Below are 17,913 nucleotides of genomic sequence, written 5' to 3' on the forward strand. Positions count from 1 at the left end.
TTAAAGGACCTTCAACCACACAGCAGTAGTGTGTGGTTGAAGAGGTCCATGAAAACGCCAGCCAGTTGGTCCTGTGGGGACACATTTAAGAATGTAGCCAGGTAGACACAATATGCTGGAGTAACTCAACGGGACAGGCAGCAACTCTGGAGAGAAAGAATGGGTGACATTTTGGGTTGAGGCCCTTCTTCGTGACCCGAAACGTCACCCTTCTCTCCAGAGATGCTGCCTGTCCCACTGAGTTACTCCAGCATTTTGTGTCTACGTTCGATTTAAACCAGCATCTGCAGTTCTTTCTTATAATAATAATAATAATAACTTTATTTATAAAGCGCTTTTAGACAACATCAGTTACCACAAAGTGCTGTACATGGGAAATCAACAAAAAGTTATTACAAACTACTAAAACCATTAAGACGACAGGACTATAAAAACAGTAAAAAATTAAAAGACATTAAAAGCACTAAAACAGGAACAATGTCTCAGCCAGTGTCGAAAGCCAGTGAATAAAAGTGAGTTTTTAGGGAGGATTTAAAGATGGACAGTGAAGGGGCCTGTCTGATCTGCAGCGGCAAGGTGTTCCAGAGTGCCGGTGCAGCAACAGAAAAGGCTCTATCCCCTCTGAGCTTCCGCTTAGACCTTGGTACCTCAAGGAGCAGCTGATCCGCTGACCTGAGGCACCGGGTAGGAGCATATAGGTGGAGCAGCTCAGAGAGGTAAGGCGGGGCGAGGCCATTCAATGATTTAAAAACAAATAAAATAATTTTAAAATGAACTCGAAAGTGCACTGGGAGCCAGTGAAGGGAGGCCAAAATTGGCGTAATGTGCTCCCTCTTTCGAGTTCCGGTTAAAAGGCGAGCGGCAGCATTTTGGACCATACATAAGAATGTGGCATGTACACCATCAGGGCCAGATGCTTTCCAAGGATCATGTAGGATCTTCTGACATCATCCTCGGAGACTATCACAGTATTGTAGGGGGCTGTGGGGCCTGAGAAGGTAGAAGGAAGGGAGTGATGCATCGCTGTCACTTGATCTAGTTGGTTTTACCTTCTATGATATTATGGCATACTGCAGTCATGATGATGGAGGTGGATTCCATTGGGAGGTAGATGGGACAGCACATATCCTTGTTTCTGATGATACTACCCAGTCCAGGTGATGGATGGAAAACCTTTGGGCTGTGTGCTACATCTGGAGAGCTGGGGTGAACTATCAGTTACATTCGATGCTTAATAAAAAGCCAATATCCCGAATGCCTGCTTAACCATCTTATCTGTGCTGTCACTATCAAGGATCTCAAGTCAAGTCAAGTCAAGAGAGTTTATTGTCATGTGTCCCAGATAGAACAATGAAATTCTTGCTTTGCTGCAGCACAACATAATATTGGAGGCATAAATACAGAACAGATCAGTGTGTCCATATACCATAGAATATATATATATACACACACACACGAATAAACAGATAAAGTGCAATAGGCTGTTATAGTTCACAGTTTTTTGAAGTTTAATAGTCTGATGGCTGTGGGGAAGATGCTGTTCCTGAACCTGGATGTTGCAGATTTCAGGCTCCTGTACCTTCTACCTGATGCCAGCAGAGAGATGAGTTTGTGGCCAGGATGGTGTGGGTCCTTGATGATGTTGGCAACCTTTTTGAGGCAGCGACTGTGATAGATCCCCTCGATGGTAGGGAGGTCTGAGCCGATGATGGACTGGGCACTGTTTACAACTTTTTTCAGTCTTTTCCGCCCCTGGACGCTCAAACTAGGCCGAACCAAGCCACGATGCAACCGGTCAGCATGCTCTCTACTGTGAAGTTCGAGAGAGTCCTCCTTGACATACTGACTCTCGGTAATCTTCTCAGGAAGTAGAGGCGCTGATGTGCTTTCTTTATAATTGCATCAGTGTTCTGGGACCAGGAGAGATCTTTGGAAATATGCACGCCCAGGAATTTGAAGTTCTTGACCCTTTCCACCATCGACCCGTTGATATAAACGGGACTGTGGGTCCCCATCCTACCCCTTCCAAAGTCCACAGTCAGTTCCTTGGTTTTGCTGGTGTTGAGAGCCAGGTTATGGTGCTGGCACCATTTGGTCAATCGGTCGATCTCATTTCGATACTCTGACTCGGCTGATATGTCCCACAACAGTGGTATCGTCGGCGAACTTGATGATGGAGTTCGAACCATGTCCAGCTACGCAGGCATGACTGTAGAGTGAGTAGAGCAGGGGGCTGAGCACGCAGCCTTGAGGTGCTCCCGTGCTGATTGTTATTGAGGATGACACATTTCCACCAATACGGACAGAGTGTGGTCTGTGAATGAGGAAGTCGAGGATCCAATTGCAGAGGGATGTGCAGAGACCTAGATCTGAGGGCTTGGTAACCAACTTGGAGGGGATGATGGTATTAAATGCCGAGCTGTAGTCATTTTTTTTTTTTTTTAATAATTTCAAAATATACTTTATTTGAGAAATAAATATATAGAATACATGATCCATACAAAACTCCATCCGACCTTCTCGGAGGCTATACATACATTCAATAGTTTGCCCGAATCACAATTTTACCCCACACCCTTGCCACTCATGTGGCCCACTAGCGTGGAATCCCTTGCCTTGTTTTGAGGGGCGTCTCCACCACACCCTGCCCCCCATGTCCAGCAGCAGAAGGAACCTAGACTGTGGTCCTCCCCCACCGAGCCTTGGCGTTGGCTGCACTGAGCTTCAGTGCGTCCCTCAGCATGTACTCCTGCAGTCTGCAGCGGGCCAGTCGGCAACACTCCCCGACGGACATCTCGCTCTGCTGGGTGGTCAACAACGCTCGGGCAGACCAAAGAGCATCTTTCACCGAGTTGATGACCTTCCAGCAGCACTCGATGTCAGTCTCTGAATGCGTCCCTGGGAACAGTCCGTAAATCACAGAGTCCTCTGTGACGGAGATGTTCGGAATAAACCGTGACAGGGACCCTTGCAAACCTCTCCAGACTCTCTTTGCAAATCCACACTCTGCAAAGAGGTGGGCAACCGTCTCCTCTCCATAGCAGCCGTCCCGAGGGCACCGTGCGCTGGTAGTGAGGTTCTGACGGTGCAGGAAGGATCTGACTGGGAGGGCTCCCCTCACCGCCAGCCAAGCCAGGTCTTGGTGCTTGTTGGTTAGTTCTGGTAATGAGGCATTTTGCCAGACAAGCTGGGCCATCTCCTCCCTTCCTCCTATGCCACAGGATCCATGTAGTCCTTTCCCTTCAGTGCATGCAGGATGTTCCGTGCTGACCACTGCCCAATGGACTTGTGGTCAAAAGTGTTGGTTCGGGAGAATCTTTCCACGAATGGCAGATGGGGCGGCAATGTCCAGCTGACTGGCACATTGCGTGGCATCTGCGCCAGGCCCATTCTTCACAACACCGGGGACAGGTAGAACCTCAGCAGGTAGTGACACTTGGTGCCCACGTGCCTTGGCTCTACACTCCGCCTGATGCAGCCACACACAAAGGTGAGGGCGACGTTGGGCACACCTTTACCCCCGTTGTCTGCCGACTTGTGCATTGTGGCCCGTCACACCCGGTCTGTGCTCGAACCACAGATGAACTGGAAGACGGCCCGGGTGATCCCCGTGGCGTAGGAGGGAGGGACAGGCCACACCTGCGCCAAGTACAGCAGCCCCGAGAGCACCTCACACCTGATGACCAGATTTTTCCCCGTCATGGAGTGGGAACGTTGCTTCCACAGCTCCAGCTTCTTCCCCACCTTGGCTATCCACTCCAGCCAATTCTTGTCACACGCCTCAGCCCCCCCCGAACCAGATCCCCAGCACCCTCAAGAAGTCAGGCTTGATGGTGAAGGGGACAGAAGATCGGTCGGGTCAGTTGCCAAAGAGTATGGCCTCGCTCTTCCTGCAGTTCACCCTGGCTCCCTTGGCCGACTCAAACTGGTCACAGACTGTAGTCAATGAATGACAGCCTGACATATAAGTTTTTATTATCCAATTGGTCCAGTGCGGAGTGGAGGGCCAGCGAGATCGCATCCACCGTTGATCTGTTGTGGCGGTAAGCGAACTCAGTGTGTCCAGATTTTTGTCGAGGTACGGGTTGATTTGCACCATAATCAACCTCTCAAAGCACTTCATCACCACAGGCGTTAGTGCCACCGGTCGATAGTCATTGAGGCACGTCACCTTACTCTTCTTGGGCACTGGTATAATTGATGCCCTTTTAAAGCAGGTGGGGACCTCAGACCTCAGAAGTGAGAGGTTGAAAATGTCCGTAAAAACTCCCGCCAGTTGGTCCACACAGGTTTTTAGAACATGACTGGTATACCATCAGGTCCAGGTGCTTTCCGAGGGTTCACCCCCCTGAAGGACTTCCTGACGTCGGCCTCTGACTGTGACCGAAATGCCATCACAGCGAATGGGGGCTCGGGAAGGCACATCAGTATTCTCCCTATCAAAGCTTGCGTAAAATGCATTGAGCTCGTCAGGGAGTGATGCTTCGCTGACATTTGAGCTGCCTCCTGATTTCGCCTTGTGGGAGATGATTGCATTCAAGTCCCGCCACAGCTGCCTCATCCCCCAGCTTGGAGCAGAAGTCCCTTTTGGCCTTTTTAATGGCCTTACCAAAGTCTTATCTGGACTTCTTGTAGACCTCTGTATCTCCAGACCTGATTGCCCGGAATCTGGTCTTCAGAGGAATGCGGATCTCAATAGTCAATAGTCAATAGGATCTCATGGATCTCATGGTTCATCCAAGGCTTCTGGTTAGAAAACATTCAGAAGGTTTTTGTTGGGATGCAGTCCTCCACACATTTCCTTATGAAGTCTGTAGCGACTGTGGCGTATTTAATTGTAATTGTAATTCAAATTTATTGTCATTGTCTCAATTTGAGACAACAAAATGAATTTCCCTTACAGGCAGTATCATTAAAAAAAAAAAAAATCACAAAGAAATAATAAAAATAAATAATAAATAAATAATAAAATGTAGTGCGTGGGTCTCAGAATGAGGCAAGTAGTCCGCAGTTTGAGAAGCACTATACTTTATTTCCTCCCGGTTCAGGGGAAGACGAAACCAGGGGAAGATGGCACCCAAACCCTGCCTTTTATACCCTCCGGCTAAGGACCGCCTCCGGACTGCACCACTCCTGTGCCGAGGGGTTCGGCAGTATAATGGGACGACCCTTAGGAGCCGCCACAGGACCCCCCCCCAGAACCAGAGGCACAAAACGCATCGGCGGGCGCACGACCCGGCCGGCCCGCGTGCGGAAGTCAGCAGATCCCGGGGCTTGCGGGGGCGTAGGTGTAGGGACAGGTCGAGGGGCCGGCGGGAGGACAGGTGGAGGGACAGGTGGAGGGAGTCGTGAGGGGGGACGCCCTCGGGGCCGAGGTTGAGCAACCAGCACTGGCTGGTCAATGTCCAGGTGCGCCGGCTTCAAACGGTCAATCGACACGGCCTCCGGCCGGCCCCCCATGTCCAGGACAAAAGTCGACTGCCCGTGTTCCAGCACCCGGAACGGGCCCTCGTACGGCCTCTGAAGTGGCGTCCGGTGGGCATCACGGCGCAGGAAGACGTATGGGCAGACCGTGAGGGCCATTGGCACGTGTGGTCGAAATGTCCCATGGCGGGATGTCGGGACGGGTGCGAGCCTGCCAACTCGCTCGCGAAGGCGTTGAAGGGCGGAGGAGGGCGTTTCCTGATGCTCCGGCGCCGACGGCACGAACTCCCCGGGCACTGTGAGTGTCGAACCGTACACCAGCTCCGCCGATGATGAGGCCAAGTCCTCTTTGGGAGCGGTCCGGATGCCCAGCATGACCCACGGCAACTCGTCCATCCAGTCCGGGCCGGTGAGCCGTGCCTTCAATGCCGCCTTCAGCTGCCGGTGGAACCTCTCCACCAGACCGTTAGCCTGCGGGTGGTAAGCCGTGGTGTGGTGCAGCTGCACCCCCAGCAAGCGAGCCATGGCTGACCACAGCTCGGAGGTGAACTGTGGCCCCCGGTCGGAGGAGATGTGCGCCGGCACCCCGAAGCGAGCAATCCAGTGCGCGGACAACGCACGAGCACACGTAGCCGATGAGGTGTCAGCCAACGGAATGGCCTCCGGCCACCGCGTGAAGCGGTCCACCATGGTCAAAAGGTGGGTGATGCCCCGGGACGGTGGAAGGGGCCCCACAATGTCCACGTGGAGATGGTCGAACCGCCGGTGAGGTAGACCGAACTCCTGGAGAGGTGCGCGGACATGGCGCTGGATCTTTGCTGTCTGGCACGGGATGCAGGTGCGAGCCCAATGGGCAACTTGCTTGCGCAGACCGTGCCACATGAAGCGAGCTGCCACCAGTGCCGTTGTCGCCCGGATTGATGGGTGAGCCAGTCCGTGGATGACCTCGAACACTCTCCGGCGCCAGGTGGCAGGGACGATGGGGCGCGGCTGACCGGACGACACATCGCACAGGATTGTCATACCCCCAGGACCGAGAGGGACATCCTCAAGACGGAGTCCGGAGATGGCAGTCCGGTAGGTGGGCACCTCGTCGTCCGTGAGCTGTGCCGCCGCCAGAGCAGAATAGTCCAATCCGGGCGCCACCTCGAACACGGCATTTATAGCAGGGCGGGACAATGCGTCGGCCACCCGGTTCTCTTTCCCCTTGACGTAGCGGATGGCTGTGGTGTACTCGGAGATGTAAGCCAACTGCCGCTGCTGACGTGCGGACCAGGGGTCGGAAACCTTCTGCAGGGCGAAAGTGAGCGGCTTATGGTCGGTGTAGGCACAGCCAGGTACAGAGCCAGGAGCTCACGATCGAACGCACTGTACTTGGTCTGCGCGCGGTTGAGGTGCCGCCTGAAGAAGGCCAGAGGCCGCCAAACTCCGCCCGTCAGCTGCTCCAGCACAGCACCAACTGCCGACTCCGAGGCATCCACAGTGAGAGCAGTCGGGGCATCTTCCCGCGGGTGCACAAGCAGCACGGCCCGAGCAAGGGCCTCCTTCGCGCCGTCGAAAGCTGCCTCCGCCTCGTGGGTCCACTCAACGCTCTTCTGCTGCCCACCCGCCAGAAGTTGATACAGGGGCCGCATGATGTGGGCCGCGGATGGTACGAAACGATGGTAGAATGCCACCATGCCGACAAATTCCTGCAGGCCGCGCACCGTGCGTGGGCGGGGAAACCGACGGACTGCGTCAACCCTGTCAGGTAGGGGAACTGCGCCTAGCGCAGTCATGCGGTGGCCGAGAAAGTCAATTTCGTTGACCCCAAAACGGCACTTGTCCAGGTTGATGGCCAAACCATGCTCGCTGAGCCGCTGACAGAGCTGTCGAAGGTGAGCGCAGTGTTCCTGCTGCGAGCGGCTGGCCACCAGGATGTCGTCCAGGTACACGAACACGAATTCGAGGTCACGACAAACCCCGTCCATGAGGCGCTGAAAGGCCTGTGCAGCGTTCTTGAGGCCGAACGGCATCCGAGTAAACTCGTAAAGCCCGAATGGCGTGATGATAGCCGTCTTGGGTACGTCATCCGGGTGAACCGGGATCTGGTTATAACCCCGCACCAGATCCACTTTAGAAAAAAATGTGGCCCCAGCCAAATGGGCCGTGAAGTCCTGGATGTGGGGTACGGGGTATCGATCCGCTGTTGTTGCAGCGTTCAGCCGTCGGTAATCCCCACAAGGTCGCCAGCCCCCGCTTGACTTAGGGACCATGTGGAGTGGGGACGCCCAAGGGCTGCTCGAAGGGCGGACGATCCCCAAGGCCTCCATCGTGCGGAATTCCCGCCGTGCCAGACGCAGTTTATCTGGTGGCAGTCGTCGTGCTCGTGCATGGAGGGGTGGGCCGGTAGTCGGGATATAATGTACAACTCCGTGGCTGGGGGTTGCTGAATGAAACTGCAGAGTGAGAATGTCCGGGAACGCAGCCAAGATTCGTGCGTATCGGGAGTCCACGGACGCCAGTGGCCGCCCCACCGATTGACCCAAGCGCAATGTGATCGGCTCCATTGTAGTGGCGTTGACCAAACGCTGACGCCCGACGTCCACCATGAGGGAATGCGTCCGGAGAAAATCGGCCCCGAGCAATGGTTGGGAGACGTCGGCAACGGTAAAGTTCCATGAAAAATGGCAGGAGCCGAGCACGATGGGAACCATGCGCAGTCCATATGTGCGGATGGGGCTGCCGTTCGCCGCGGTGAGGACGGGCCCCCGCTTACCGGAACGAATGTCGGCCAGCGAAGGGGGCAGGACGCTGAGCTCCGCACCTGTATCCACGAGGAAGCGAGTCCCGGAGCGCCGATCCCAAGCGAAAAGGCGGTGAATTTGGCCGGCCACCGCGGGGACTATTGGCAGCCGGCCCAGGCGTTTCCCGGGAACGTGCATGGCTGGCGGCATTGTCGTGCTGCAGCACCCCAGCGCTGATGGAAATAGCACCAGCTCCTTGTGTTCGTGCTATTTTGAGCTTGCCTGCCCCTGCTGGTGGTGCCTGCAGCTTGCTGGCGCTGGACTGCAGGTGCAGTACCCCTCACTGCCGCTGGGGGTAATCGAACGGGCCGTCGGGCTGGAGCTGTCACTCCTTCCACAGCTCCCCCGCCCCACCGGAGGAAATCGGGAGCTGCTGGGCTGACGTCATCGGCGTGCCTGCCGACGGCCAGCGCGTTGACGTCACGGCGTGCCTGCCGACGGCCAGCGCGTTGACGTCATCCCGGCGCGTCGACCTCAGCGCGACCTCGTCTCTGCTGACGCCCAGCGCGCTGACGTCATCAGGGCGCGCCATCCACATGGCGTCGGCGCGCCTCCCGAGGGCCCGAAGATCAGCAAACGAGGCGTCGGTGAGTTGCAATCGAATGTAGGCCGGCAGCAGATGCAGGTAAGTATATTCAAACAACAGGCATGGCGTGTGCCCGTCTAATAACGCCACCATTTCCTTTAGGAGGGTAGATGGCCGCCAGTCGCCCAGGCCCCCCATATGCAGGATCCTACCTGCCCGCTCCATCCTACTTAGTCCGTAAATTTGGAGCAGGAGCTGTTTCAGGCCGAGGTATTTGTCATTGTCCGTGGGGGCTGCGAGGAAGTCCGATACTTCTTCCACCGCATCCTGGTCGAGGGCTCCCACCAGGTAATAGAAGCGGGTGGCATCGACCGTGATGTTCCGCAGGTTGAACTGGGCCTCCGCCTGCTGGAACCAGATGAGCGGCCGTGTGGTCCAGAAGCTGGGCAGTTTTACGGAGACCGCGTCCAGAGACAGGGTCGGGCTGGCGTGTGAGGAGGTAGGGCTTTGTTCTGTCTCCATCATGATGCCAATGGAGCGTCGGGGGTCACCAATGTAGTGCGTGGGTCTCAGAATGAGGCAAGTAGTCCGCAGTTTGAGAAGCACTTTACTTTATTTCCTCCCGGTTCAGGGGAAGACGAAACCAGGGGAAGATGGCACCCAAACCCTGCCTTTTATACCCTCCGGCTAAGGACCGCCTCCGGACTGCACCACTCCTGTGCCGAGGGGTTCGGCAGTATAATGGGACGACCCTTAGGAGCCGCCACATATTAAAAATAAATTTGAAATTGAATTAAAATTTAAAAAAAAAGCACAAACACAGAAAGTCCACGACACAACATAACATATATGGCACCAAGGCGAGGACTTTATTCATGTCCATTGCCGAGTCCCTGAACATTGCCCAGTCTACAGACTCCAAACAGTCCTGGAGTTGTTCTTTAGATCTTTAGAATTGTGCACTAACTACTTGAAATGCTGTTGCCTTCAATCATATTGTCTATCCAGAGATAATCATAATGCCTGCTTTTTACAATGAGATAAATATAGCCAAGCTGTTAGGAATATGAATTCCCGTCAGCCTGGTCTCACCATGCACTATAAGCTTCCGCAAGCAGAACATGATAATGGCCAAGTATTTACTTCACTGTACTCACTCCGATGACATTGTCTGATCTGCTGGGCATTTATCGGACTGTGACCAGCATTCTACATATTTTATTTTATTTGTTTGTTTTCTGTCTGTCTTTCTGTCTCTCTCTGTCTCTTTCTCTACTTCTGTCTGTGTATATCTGCTTGTCTGTGTCTGTGCCTGTCTGTCTGTCTGTCTGTCTGTCTGTGTCTGTCTGCCCGTCTGTGTCTGTCTGCCCGTCTGTGTCTGTCTGCCTGTCTGTGTCTGTCTGCCTGTTTGTCTGTCTGCCTGTCTGTCTATCTGTTTGTCTGCCTGTTTGTCTGTCTGCCTGTTTGTCTGTCTGCCTGTTTGTCTGTCTGCCTGTTTGTCTGTACTAATCTATCAACCAGATGGCTTTGTCATCAGTTTCTAACTGTGGTAACCCTGGCCTCACCTGTCCTATCCATCCCACCATCATCCTCTCTACAACAAAATGAAACTGTTTTCCTTTCCCAGTCCTCACAAGGTCTTCAATCTGAAACATTCCTCCTGTTTCACTTTCCACACATGCTGCCTGACAAAATGTGTGTTTCTAGCATTTCCTATCTTTATTTTAGATTTCCAACATTTGAGTTTTTAAAATTAAATTAAATTACTTACCTTTGGAGGTACAAAGTTACAGAACTGTGCAGGACAGAAATAGGTCTTTCAGCAAATCATGTCCATGCTTGCTTATGTACTGGCAACAGGTCTATAACCTTCTAGGCCATGATGATTTGTGTGCTTGTTCAAAACATTTGTAAGTATTGTGAGAATACTTGCTTCCACTTCCTCCTCAGGCAGTGTGCTCCAGAGTCTGACCACTCTCTGCCTGAAACAGTTCCCCTCTGATTTCTAGATCCTTGACCTGATGGAAAGTAACTCGGAGTTTAGTTTCCGTGGGCATGTAATCATTAAGGACATCTTTTCACCCCATTGGCATAGTAATGGTTAACAGAATGAGTGGGGTTAATGTTTACTGCTTCTTTCATTGCTGAAGTGAAAATAGATTCAGAATTCATTGAGTCAACATGTGCATAGAAACTGCTTAACACAATAAAAGCACAGTCATACAAATTATGTTAAATTACCATTATTACACCTACTTTATTAATACATTGCTTTAGTGATGTGCTTTATTTGCTGAAAGCAGCTTAAATATTTAGCATTTCTATGTACTGTACAGATTTGTAGCTACATTAAAATGTCAGGATAAAATGTATTTACTGATTTTTGCATTACATCTCGGCTGCACTCTCGTGCATGTGGGTGGTTTTGGTTTTGATTTTTAAAGCATGTATTAAGTATGTGCATATGTTTCCATTTTTAAGAATTGCTGTGTATCATGCACATAATTTGTCAGTTGTGCCTTACTCTTTTGATAAATTTGAATTGAAGAAACTCAGTTGAAAATTGAACTGATTTCAGGACATATCGTGCTGTTTCAACATTAATATATTACCGAAACCTCAAGTACATGTCCTACCCACATATATATTAATTTATTCTTTAAAGATGTTGTACTTGGCTTTTATTGTCAATGATTTAAGAGAAAATCCCTGCTTTGTGATTCCATATTTTGAGTCATAGAACTATGCAGCACCGAAAAACAGGCCCTTTGTCTTAATTCGTCATGCCAACCAAGATGCTCCATCTAAGATAATCTTGTGTGCCCACTTTCTAGCAGCTGCCTGTAAATCTGGCCACTTATCTTAGCAGAAAAAGTGGGCATGCCAAATCATGGCCCCTCTCCACAGAAGTCTTCCAATTTTGCTAACGATTATTTTCTAAAGGGCACGTCAAAAGTCAGGTCTTAAGGCATATTCAGTTTAAAAAGATGTACAAAAACACTTTTTAAAAAGGATACTGGGATGAGGATAGGTGATTGTGAGTGGGATATTTGTTATACTGATTGTATTGGGAAGGGTGATTATAGGGTGATGGGTTGTATATATGACTAAGATACTGTATAGTATATGAGTATAGGGTTTTATCTTTTTTTTCCTTTTCTCTATTTTTTTTGTATGGCTTTGTAAATATTTGATTAGTATATAAATGTAAATCATTTGGTGTACATATAGCTGCTGGTGTACATATGGTGTACATATAGCTGCTAAATTTGTATAAGATCATTATAAGCGGTTGAATAAGGGGTGGGAATTAATAAGTGTTTAAGAAGGGACTGCAGATGCTGGAAAATCGAAGGTACACAAAAAAGCTGGAGAAACTCAGCGGGTGCAGCAGCATCTATGGAGCGAAGGAAATAGGCAACGTTTTCGGGCCGAAACACTTCTTCAGAAATAATTAATAAGTGGGAATTAATTAGCTTTGGCTTCTTCCTGCTCCTTTTTGGACACATACGATTTCATTTATTTATAGATATTGTTTATGACACTTTATAAACATTCTTGTTTTGTTTTTTGTATGCTGTTTCACACTTGCTTTTTATTCTTTTATTCTGTTCGAAATAAATAATCAAATAAATAAATAAATACAACATTGATATGGTGCCTTTGGAGATACAAGAGACTGCAGATGCTGGAAGCATGAGCAAAAAACCAACTGCTGGAGAAACTCAGCTGGTCAGGGAACTATTACTTCCCATCTATTTGCCCCCCACCCCCCATACTTTCCACTCACCTCATTTTTTACCAGCTTTCCATCCTCCATTCCATCAGCCTGAAAAAGGGTCCCACTCTGAAACATATAATGTATTCACTTCCTTCCACAGATGCTGTCTGACCTGCTGAGTTCATCCAGTAGCTTGCCTCCAATATAATACAGGACACAAATTCAATCAATATTTAACACCAGCCTACATAAGGTCATATTTGAACTGGGCCAATGAGATGGATTTTATGAGGAGCATGAAAAGTAGGAGAGTAGGATTAATGGGGTAGAAAACTGCTAGTAAATTACCCTGTAAATTGCAAAAACTATTGTCTGCCTCTGTACTTCCCATACATTCTCCATCTGTGTGGGATTTCTACTTTTGGCCATTTCAGTCAGCGCCTTTTCTCCTGGTAAAATGGTGCCCCAATCTGTACTGATTTCTGTTTTGTTCAGAGTGTGAAGCCTCAAGAAATCAACTCGGAACAGTCAGAGTTTCTCCAGGCACGTCTTCGCACAGCTTTCCAGAAGTAAGTCTATCCTGCAACGCACCAGGTCTGTGTGGGTGTGCTTGCTTACGCATGAGCCTGTGCACAAATGTATGGACGTGTGTCACGTATACAAATATATATATATATATATGTGCTAGTCTGCATTAATGTTCAAATGCATCTGTGTTTCTGTGTGTACACATGCACGTGCTCACATATGCGTTATGCATCTGTGAGCATGATGAAAGTGTGTGTAAAGGTGGCTAGAAGTACAATGAATTCTTTATTGTTGCACAGAATTTTATTTCTGAAACTCTTATTAAAACAATGAACTCTTAAAATAAATCATTTTCATTAATAAATATAAACTACTTTGCAGCCAAAGTATTGCTGAAAAATGGTTCCTTTTTTATTGCCTGCTTTATTGCTTTAGATAATTCAATTAAGATAGTTGAAATAATAGTCTCTTGCAGTATTCAGGCAAATTTTGTTGCCTCTGAGAATCTGGTGTTAATTACATATACATTTGGAAATGGAAACTGATATAGTGATTATGATCACATTGGTTTCTTTCACGCATTAGTATGTGGGCACACTTACAATGTTACAGATACATGCTTGAGCCGAATTCTGCACAAACTTTCAAGGCTTTCTTTATATTTGCCTGCGTAAGTTTTTGACTGCTGTAATGTGGTTTGGTGTTGATTTTTGGTTGATTATTGGTTCTGCTCTCTGCAATTGTGTTAGAACCCACTTGATATTTAACAGTTGTGGTTGGAAGCTACTTGTAGCATCTGAGATGTTCAGGAAAAAGTCCAATAGGTGCCAAGTTAGTCTCAATGGTTACCTTTCTCCCCCACCCCCCCCGCCCCCCGCCCCCCCCCCCCCCCCCCCCCCCCCCCCCCAAATAAAACTGAATCTATTGCTTACTGAATCTATTGCTTTGATGAGTTCAAAAAGGAATTGTGGATTGGCTTATTGCAGTACGTGGAAATTAGCCCTTTGAAAGAAACATCCCATTAAATCTCATACTCTCTGTTCTTTATATTGTGCCATAAAGTTCCTTTTAATAATATTATCGCCTTATTAAGCTGGAATTTTTCCTGAATATTTTAACATTTCAATGGTCAAAACTCGATGAATTACAGGATAACACATTGCAATTTTCTCTTTTTATTTCTTTTCTTTTGTAAAATAACTGTCAGCTGGTTTCATTTGGCATGACCTCTAAGTCAAAGTTATCGTGGCTTTAACTTCTTTTCAGTTCTTGAACCAGGGCCTGAATTTTCAGTTAGTAGAAAATCAATGAGTTTGAAGAAAGTAGATAGAGTGAAAAGAAGGCATATGCATTGACTGGGTCTAAAAATATTGGTTGCCAGGAGACAAAGGGGGCCCACTTCATCAGGGGCCCACTTGCCATCGGGCAAGCTGACACCCTGGCCAGTCCGCCACTGGGCATATGGTATGCTTACGTTCATAGAACGGTGCAAAGAGTATCAGAATCAGGAAGTCATGGTGCATCTTTACAGGACTATGGTTAGGTCCCATTTGGAATATTGTGTGCAGATCTAGTCACCCCAATTCAGATTCAGATTCAATTTTAATTGTCATTGTCAGTGTACAGTACAGAGACAACAAAATGCATTCCAATACAGGAAGGATGGGGAGCCTATGGAAAGGGTGCAGAGGAAGTTTATAAGAATGATGCCTGGATGATGGATTAATGGTATAAGAAATAGGAAAAGGTTGGACAGATTTGGATTGTTTTCTCTGGAATGCCGGAGGTTGCAGGGAGACCTGATCAAAGTATGTGAAATTATGAGCGCCATTGATAGGGTAGACAGTCAGAATTTTTTTCCCATGATGGAAAAATTAAATATAAGAGCAAAGGTTTAAGGTAAGAGGGGCAAAGTTTAAAGGAGATATAGCAGGGCAAATTGGTTGTGGTGAGTGCCTGCAGCATGTTGACAGGGGTGGTGGTTGAATCAGATATGTGAATGGCATTTAAAATACTTTTGGATAGGCATATAGCATCATGATCCGCATAGACATTGTGGGCAGAAGGACCTGTTTTTGTGCTGTACTCTTCCAGGTTCTATGTACTAAAACTGGTCTCAAAAAGCTTGTGATCTCATTAGCAAGAACATCTGCATTACTGGTGTGGGTTGCTAAACCTCAGCTCAGTGGCACCACCAGCATCTATTACCTACATTATAATTAAGCTTCAGAACAGCCGATCACAATAAGTAATATGTGCAGAATGCAAAAACTAGCAAACTAAAACACATTTTTATTGATGGGGAAACAAAGAGCTGCAGATGCTGGTTTACAAAAAAGGACACAAAGTGCTCGAGTAACTCAGCGGTCAGGCAGCATCCCTGAAGAACATGGATAGGCATGTTTTGGGCCATTTATTAACCAACCCTGCCATGTACTGTATAGTGTCTGAAGAAGAGTCCCAAACCGAAACGTCACCTATCCGTCTTCTCCAGAGATGCTGCCTGATCTGCTGTTACTTCAGCTGACTTTTAAGATAAATGTTGAATTGTCATTTTTTTTTTTACGATCCCTTATATTTTAAAATATTCTGTGGAATTCTCTGCATCAGAGGGCGGTGGAGGTCGGTTCTCAGGATACTTTCAAGAGAGAGCTAGATAGGGCTCTTAAAGATAGCGGAGTCAGGGGATATGGGGAGAAGGCAGGAACGGGATACTGATTGGGGATGATCAGCCATGATCACATTGAATGGCGATGCTGGCTCGAAGGGCCGAATGGCCTACTCCTGCACCTATTGTCTATTGTCTAAAAGATGAATCTGAGCGAATTACAATGCACAAACACAAAATTGGGTGGAAGGGTCAGAGAGGTTGTCAGCTAGTAATTAAGGAAATGCCCACATGAAACAGAAAAGCATTTTCAGGGTATATAGTAACGCTGAAGACACAAGAAACTGCAGATGCTGGAACCCTGAGCAAAAACAATGTGCTGGAAGAACTCAATGGGTCAGACAGCATCTATTGAGTCAAACACTGTTTTGAGTTGTGTCTCTTCTTCAGACCCGATATAGATTATAAATGGTTCAATTTGAGTTCTTGCCTTGATTGCATTGGAGAAGTGTTGAGTTACTAACAGTTGCTTCAACTTTTCTGCATGGAAGTGTGCATCTATAGAGAGCCTAAAGATGCTGTTGGTTTACAAATTAATGAACTAGAAGAATGTTTTATTAAGCCCAATGCATTTCTAATGTAACATTTCTGATGTTAATTGCTGTATTTAATTTAATTGCAAAACATTTAAAAAATAAGAGAATAGGGACATTCTTTGTCCTGGCCAAACCACCATAACATGCAAAGCAGTAACTCACCTGAGCAGTGCTTGTGGGAGCTTGCTATATGCAAGTTGGTATTGTTATTTGGTTGTACAGCATTTTGGATTAAACTTGAAGAATTAAATGATTTTGTCTCAATATATTGAATTCATATAGGTTGAAATACATAATGCATTTATGTAGTCAGTAATTATGTAAAAAATGATAACTATTACTTAATACACATCCTACCAAAAATAATATAACATTATTTTCTTCTGCAGTTGAAAAGGGCTCTGGTGAGACCACATCTGGAGTATTGTGTACAGTTTTGGTCTCCTAATTTGAGGAAGGACATCCTTGTGATTGAGGCAGTGCAGCGTAGGTTCACGAGATTGATCCCGGGGATGGCGGGACTGTCATATGAGGAAAGATTGAAAAGACTAGGATTGTATTCACTGGAGTTTGGAAGGATGAGGGGGAGATCTTATAGAAACATATAAAATTATAAAAGGACTGGACAAGCTAGATGCAGGAAAAATGTTCCCAATGTTGGGCAAGTCCAGAACCAGGGGCCACAGTCTTAGAATAAAGGGGAGGCAATTTAAGACTGAGGTGAGAAAAAAACTTTTTCACTCAGCGAGTTGTGAAATTGTGGAATTCCCTGCCACAGAGGGCAGTGGAGGCCAAATCACTGGATGGATTTAAGAGAGAGTTAGATAGAGCTCTAGGGGCTAGTGGAATCAAGGGATATGGGGAGAAGGCAGGCACGGGTTATTGATTGGGGACGATCAGCCATGATCACAATGAATGGCGGTGCTGGCTCGAAGGGCCGAATGGCCTCCTCCAGCACCTATTTTCTATGTTTCTATGATAAAGTTATGGATTCAATATAATATGAATACATTGCATTGCAGTGCAGAAAACCAGTTACTCAAAGCTCTTGAAAACCGTGGTGGTGAGGTGCGTGCTCTGTACGGTGATCTGACCGAGGTCAACCACCAATACGATGGCGTGCAAGACTGTCACTGGAAGGTAAGGGGGAAACGTCAAGGCTCGTCTGTACCTTTAAGACACCCTTTTCCCTCAGTGCAGCGTCTGGGCTGGGTCGAGTGAAACCTTTCACAAATGAGGAGCATATCAGTCGCCTCGCAAATGAGACGCGCCTGGAGATGTAATGAATCCTCCATCAACCTTTCCTACCAGGGTGACAGCTTGCTTTGAGGAAGGTTGTAAATGCAAGAGAGATTGTGATATAATTCCTCAGACTGGCATTTCTGCCCCCCAGTCACCATTCGATAATCTTCCAAATTGCTGTGTTTCAGAGAGATAAAGATTTTTTTTTATGACTTCCCGTCTTGAAACATCCAGTGCAGCCAGAGAAGGAATAACAATCTTGCCATGCATAGCAATTCTATTGGTGAAAGACAAGATCTTCATTTATATAATTGTAAACTTAGGACAACTGTGGGTGATGGGAGATTGCTGGGAGTAAGGCGGGGGAGAGGAAATAAAATAAAATATCCAGTTTGGCATGCAAAATTATCCAAATATATTTTCACACAAAATTTGTTGGGGGTGTTTAATTTAGAATGTGTTTAATATCCTTAGACTGCCTG

At 47.9% G+C, this 17,913-nt stretch overlaps 1 protein-coding gene across 10 annotated transcripts in view; it reads left to right on the forward strand.

Moving 5' to 3' along the window:
* Positions 1-17,913, forward strand: part of ofcc1 (orofacial cleft 1 candidate 1) — a 342,172-nt gene that overhangs the window by 91,718 nt on the left and 232,541 nt on the right. For all 10 annotated transcript variants that reach the window (XM_055634782.1, XM_055634784.1, XM_055634781.1 and 7 more), the window contains 2 exons: positions 12,953-13,026; positions 17,212-17,329. In XM_055634782.1, coding sequence (XP_055490757.1) covers positions 12,953-13,026; positions 17,212-17,329 — 192 coding nt within the window. The remainder of the gene's footprint in view (positions 1-12,952; positions 13,027-17,211; positions 17,330-17,913) is intronic.

This window comes from Leucoraja erinacea, chromosome 4 (genome assembly GCF_028641065.1).
Source record: "Leucoraja erinacea ecotype New England chromosome 4, Leri_hhj_1, whole genome shotgun sequence".
NCBI classification, from domain to species: domain Eukaryota; kingdom Metazoa; phylum Chordata; class Chondrichthyes; order Rajiformes; family Rajidae; genus Leucoraja; species Leucoraja erinaceus.